The 6,038-nt window shown below is 42.1% G+C and overlaps 1 protein-coding gene across 1 annotated transcript; it reads left to right on the plus strand.

The window, feature by feature from the left end:
* The first annotated feature begins 3,545 nt into the window (after positions 1 to 3,545).
* On the plus strand, positions 3,546 to 4,934 carry LOC122003485 (vegetative cell wall protein gp1-like). Its single transcript, XM_042558595.1, has 2 exons — positions 3,546 to 3,955; positions 4,874 to 4,934. The coding sequence occupies exons 1-2, from the start codon at positions 3,554 to 3,556 to the stop codon at positions 4,883 to 4,885; spliced, it is 414 nt and encodes a 137-aa protein (XP_042414529.1). The 5' UTR covers positions 3,546 to 3,553; the 3' UTR covers positions 4,886 to 4,934.
* Positions 4,935 to 6,038: the final 1,104 nt, after the last annotated feature.

Raw genomic sequence — 6,038 nt, forward strand, 5'->3', positions numbered from 1 at the left:
AGTACTCTAAGAATACATTGTAGTTGGTCCAGATTAATAAATATATACGTATAGCTAAATTAAACTCGATTAAAAAAATTCATTAAAATGGGAGAGTATGTCGATTTGATAGAGGTCCATCTTCAATTTTAAGACAAATTTTGAATAATTTGTAAAGGAATTGTAAACTTGATAATAGTGGCAGTGATGTACAAAGGGGACCATGTTCATCCGCACCTCCACTATCTGCCCTAAGATAATGAACTTAGGAGATTCGAACTTTATGCTGTGTTATATCATGTGTATTAACTTAGTTAAGTCCATGCGGATTTAAACTAATGTAAAATATGATATCAATTCCATGATGAGATGAATAGAGATAAATCAAATACTGAGCACTTCCTAAATGGGAGGATTTATTTGTCACAATCGTGATTCGAACCCTTACCTATTGATATAAGTCTACTATTTGGATATCAATTCGGCTATGTCATAAGGTGTAAATTTGATAACAATTGGCAGTAAAAGGCAAAACCATCCTCTCGGTGACCCCTCTAGAGTGACTCCCCACTGTCTGAAAGGAAGGTAAATTATGGGAGGTTTCATCCAGTAACAATAGCGTATGCAAGGAGAAGTTGAGAAAGCCATCAGAGCATTTCAAATCCGTTGGGAATCGACCCTAGGTCTATTGACAGTAATATTCTTGCATTAACCAATTTTGCCTATAAGGGTTGTAAATTTGATAACAGCTTTTACAAAAGGTCATACGTCGACCTAGATGTCCCACATGGCTGACCCTATGACCATTTGTAAAGAGATAAATTAGGAAATCGGCCAAGTTACTACGTGGAAGGGTATTTTACTTTGACTTCGTCAAGAATCACATGCCCTGTAAATTTAATAACAGTTGTAGCAAAAGTGATTACACTCATCTCAGGTACCTTTCATAGTCTATCCCAGATTATATGAAGAGAGGTAAATCATGAGGTCAACTTATAGCTGACCACTAAGTGACTAGGTGTTAGCCCCTAAACGTGGTGGCATGGCTAGACACGAGGATTGGACATTGCTCCTTTGATCCGTCCTATTGGACATGTGTGTGGGGGCACACGACATGCTAAGCAGTAAAGATTTTGGACAATACATAGGGGTTGTCCAAGCCCAAGTCTTGCAGAAGGTAGACTTGGCAAATGTCTGAGGCGTGGCATGAGCACAATACATGCCAAGTGGAGTGACAACGTGGGGTTGTACAAGCCCATGTTTGTAGAAGGCAGACTTGGCAAACAAGCAGGCGTGACATGTGCGCAAGACATGCCAAAAAGCTAGTGGAGTGGCAGCGTGGGGCTACCTAAGCCCAAGTCATATAGAAGACAAAGACTTGGCAATATAGCAGGTTTGACATGCGCGTAAGACATGTCAAGCAATGAAGCGACAGCGTGGGACTTTCCAAGCCCAAGTCTTGCAGAAGAAATACTCGACAATGATTCAGGCGTGACTTGTGCACAAGGCACACCAAAGTAGCGGCCTCATATCCACCCATGAAAAGCTCATCTTGGTGTCCAAGAAGGGGTCGGCCCATGGCTTGGTGACCAAACCAAAGGGGTTGGCCATATTCTCCTTAAGGTGGTCGGCCATATACTTCATGAAGGGGCCGACCACATAATTCAAAGTATGAGGGGTGCTTCTCTTTGTAGACATCTACAAGTTTTAAAAGAGAGATTTTAAAATTATAAAACTTTCCTTATTTGAATTAGGTCATATGGTTTAAAAGAAAGTTTTAAAACATTTTTTTTAATCATCCTCATGTTTTTTTAAAAGAGAGTTTTAAATTTGAAACTTTCCTTTTTTGTAACCATGATAAAAAAGGAAATTTTAGAAGAGATGTTTTAAATTTTTAAACTTGATTTTAATTTTAGAACTTTCCTTTTTTAAACATCCACATTAAGAAATTAAAAGAGAGTTTATAAAATTTTATAAGAGCTTTCCTTCTTTGCTTATAAAATACAAAGAGAAGGAGAAGAAGAGGAGAAGTAGGGATTGCATTAATTCCTATTCTCTTGTGGTCGGCCCTCTCCCCTTCCCTTTCCCCTTGCTCTCTTTTGTTCCTTGGTGGTGGTGGTGGCCGAATCTTAGAGAAGGAGGAGCTTTTGGGTGGTGTTCATCTTGAAGGATCGTCGTTCACACGACGTCCAAGAGGAGACGAGGAATACGGCAGAAGATCAAGATGTTATTGCTTACAAAGAAAGGTATAACTACTAATTATTTTTCGGATCATACTAGTTCTTCTTTGTATGAATTCCAAGCATAAGTCATGCACATGGCAGACTTGGCAATCATGCGAGCAGGGCATGCGTGCAAAGCATGCCAAGCAACAACAAAGGTGTGGCAACGTAGAGAGTTGTTTAACCCTAAGTCATACAGGGGCAAGACTTGGATTCTAGCAAACAGGTGCAAGGATTGGATGTGCTGGGTCCAAACACTTAGCTAAGCGGGCTTGTAGGAAAAGTGAGCCATGGCATATGGCAAGCCAATGCAATACGGATGGAGCAACAGGGTTATTTCGCCCAAGTTCGTTGTGCATAACTTGGGGCATGTACAAGGCGTGCATACAGACTTTGGCGCAGTGCCAAAGAGGCAGAGCCATGGACAGAACACTGGGCATGCAGACAGACTTTGGCAGATGCAGAACCGTGGTCAAGCACAAAGCATTTAAACTAACATTTGGCATGGGCTAATGCAACAGAACCATGGGGTAAAAGCGCAAGCGGTGAAAACTAACACTTGGCATGGGCTAAGTGAAGCAAGATAATGGGGCAAAGCACAAGATGTGCATGTTGCTATTTGGGACGGTGACAATGCAACTAAGTCATGTGGATAAAACAGTATTGATAAGTTGAGTTAATTTTGTACATGCGACACAAGTGGTTAGTGCAACTATCATGTAACCTCTATTATAACTACCGTCTATGCATGATAAATAGACACAGAGAGTGCAAAAGTATGCAAATTCATAGGAAATTTGTAAGTGAATCGGGTGAAGAATTATGAGTAAATCATGATGGATTTGTATAGGTGAATCATGAGTGATTTATAAGCGATTTTGTATTATTCCACTTGTATTCCTTTGTTATTGGGATAATAAAGGTTGGAAGTTTTCCTATATATACTTGTGTGTGTTGCTTGTTGTGGCTTTCTTGTGGCTTCTGTGGTGCCTTTGCATTGGGATTTTTTGTACCTCGGTGGTGCATTTGTTGGTAGGCTGAATCAAGTGCGGGACTTGATCGCCGCGATGAAAATATGGAATTAGTCCGATATGACGGTAAGGTTGAGTGGTACTACTCTTGTAAAATCCGGCAATTAAATAATAGAGGTTATTGGACGAATAATCTTAACAAAATTTTTAGAAATTTTCTGGGAATTAATTGGAGTTCGTATGAGGTACGTTAAGGGGATCAATTATTGGGCCAAAGAAAAGTCTGTTTAAGTTACCCGATTTAAACGAGGAAATGTTTAATTTCCTTAAATGTTTTTCTTTTCCTTCTCTTTAAAAAAAAACTCGCCGTGCCCTAACCATATGAAAAATGCTGATCCTCTTCCTCCCTCAACCTCTCGCGATGCCGCCCGAACCCCTCTTCCCCCACACCCGCGCGCGCCGCTCCCTCTCGTGAAGCCACAGTCGCCTCTCCTTTCTTCTCTCTCGGTTCCGGCCGCCCCATTGCCGGACCTCTTCCCTTCCGAGCCAACGCCGTCGACGCCGAACCTCTCCTCTCTTGCATCACCGCCGACCGCCTTGGCCCGACACCGATCGCCGGCCACCCATGCGCCGAACCTCCTTCCCTCTCCCTCGTGTGCTCCCGAGACAGGAGTCGACCTCTTCCCTGTCCTCGCGCGCCAGCACCACAGCAAGCCGACGATCCTCCTCATGCGGGCACCAGCCGTCGAGCCAAGGCAGCCGACCCCTCTTCCTCACATGGAGGTATGCCCTAACTGATCCGACAATTAGTTCCTTCATTGATAGGTATGGATGGGTAGGCTACAGTGACGTTTGGGTGTTGATTTTGTATCCGTGCAAGGTTTTCGCTTGATTTCCAAATGGGTTTTGAAGGATTCGGTTGGGCTGGTTGGTGTTTGTTCCTTCCCTTAGTTTTGAAATGCTTGGATAGTTTGTTGAGGTTTATGCTTTGATTGTTAATATTTTATTACTGCTTCCTGGTTGCATTGAAGAGGTTGAATGAATTTGGGAATGTGTAGGTTCGATTCGATGATGTGTCGTTTCTTCGATAAATTGTGGTTTCTCTGTGGATTTAATTCAAATGTGTACTGCTTTATTGCATAACTTGGGATGATTAGGAGTTGTGGTTTGACTTTGTGATATTGATCTTGCTACCTTGCGTTGTCTTTGGATTTTTGAACTCTGTGATAGATATGAATAGGTTGGCATGATTTCAATTGTTTCTGTGGGAAGCTTAAACTGGGCATGCTCCAAATGAAGCTGCCACATGTGTTAGATTTGAGAGCTTGTAAATGGTTTTAGGTTTCTAGAGTTACTCTTTTCAAAGGTTTCTTCCATTGTTGATCGAATTGGATAGAGGGATTGTAGTTTTGGTGAACCAATTTAATAGGTTTTCATTCCTTTTGATGGTTTCAAATTCGTTTGGACAGACTTAAGAGTTGTGAATTGATCTTGACGATAACTTTGGATTTCTAAGCAGATTTGTATATCCCGAACACATGTCAATATTGTTTTGGTTTCGGCAAATAACCTTGAATTCTGGATAGTTTTGGATGAATCGAGGTTCATAGTTGGATTAGGAGTTTTCCCTAATTAAATTGGGTTTCTGTTTAACTAGTGTCGTTATGAAATTAGCTAAATTGTACATCACGTGATTTGCAGGACGTTGATTGAAGACGATTGACATGATCTGCATATAAAGGCGGGTACTTCTTACTTTGATTCTCTAGTTCTTCGAACTTAGTGCATGAGCTATTTTGGATAAGAATTGCTTTACCTTGACTCCACTCGTAATTTTTCCTATGCTTGATACTTCCAATCAAAACCTTTGAATTACTCGTTTTTATATCCATACAGTCTCTTGTTGTTGTCCATGATCAGTAGCAGATGCTAGATACCATGTTTGTATGTTTTGACTGTTGCTTATTTATGTATGATATTGAGCATGCTGGCAGATGTAGCTAGTTAGCTACTATGCAACTGTCCCCTCGGCCACTTGAGAGAGTGGTAGCTGGAGTGGTGTACAGTCTGTCACTGACCCGACCTCTCGACCATACAGGGGTCATAGTGCAGAGAGGTGGGCGGGAGTGACCATCCGTGCATACACTGTTTGTTATTATATTTGCTTTGACTGCTGCTATCTATATATGCTGTTATTGCTGATTTATTGCTGTTGTTCACATATGCCGATATGCTTACTTGTGTTGAGATATATTCTCATTGTAGATGTTTAGTCATTGGAAATTTGTCGTGACATGCGCAAGACATGCCAAAAGCTAGTGGAGTGGCGTGGGGCTACCTAAGCCCAAGTCATATAGAAGACAAAGACTTGGCAATATAGCAGGTTTGACATGCGCGTAAGACATGTCAAGCAATGAAGCGACAGCGTGGGACTTTCCAAGCCCAAGTCTTGCAGAAGAAATACTCGACAATGATTCAGGCGTGACTTGTGCACAAGGCACACCAAAGTAGCGAATACGGTAGTGCGCGAGTTGCTGCCCAAGCATAAGTCATGCACATGGCAGACTTGGCAATCATGCGAGCAGGGCATGCGTGCAAAGCATGCCAAGCAACAACAAAGGTGTGGCAACGTAGAGAGTTGTTTAACCCTAAGTCATACAGGGGCAAGACTTGGATTCTAGCAAACAGGTGCAAGGATTGGATGTGCTGGGTCCAAACACTTAGCTAAGCGGGCTTGTAGGAAAAGTGAGCCATGGCATATGGCAAGCCAATGCAATACGGATGGAGCAACAGGGTTATTTCGCCCAAGTTCGTTGTGCATAACTTGGGGCATGTACAAGGCGTGCATACAGACTTTGGCGCAGTG

This window comes from Zingiber officinale, chromosome 7B (assembly GCF_018446385.1).
Source record: "Zingiber officinale cultivar Zhangliang chromosome 7B, Zo_v1.1, whole genome shotgun sequence".
NCBI lineage: Eukaryota > Viridiplantae > Streptophyta > Magnoliopsida > Zingiberales > Zingiberaceae > Zingiber > Zingiber officinale.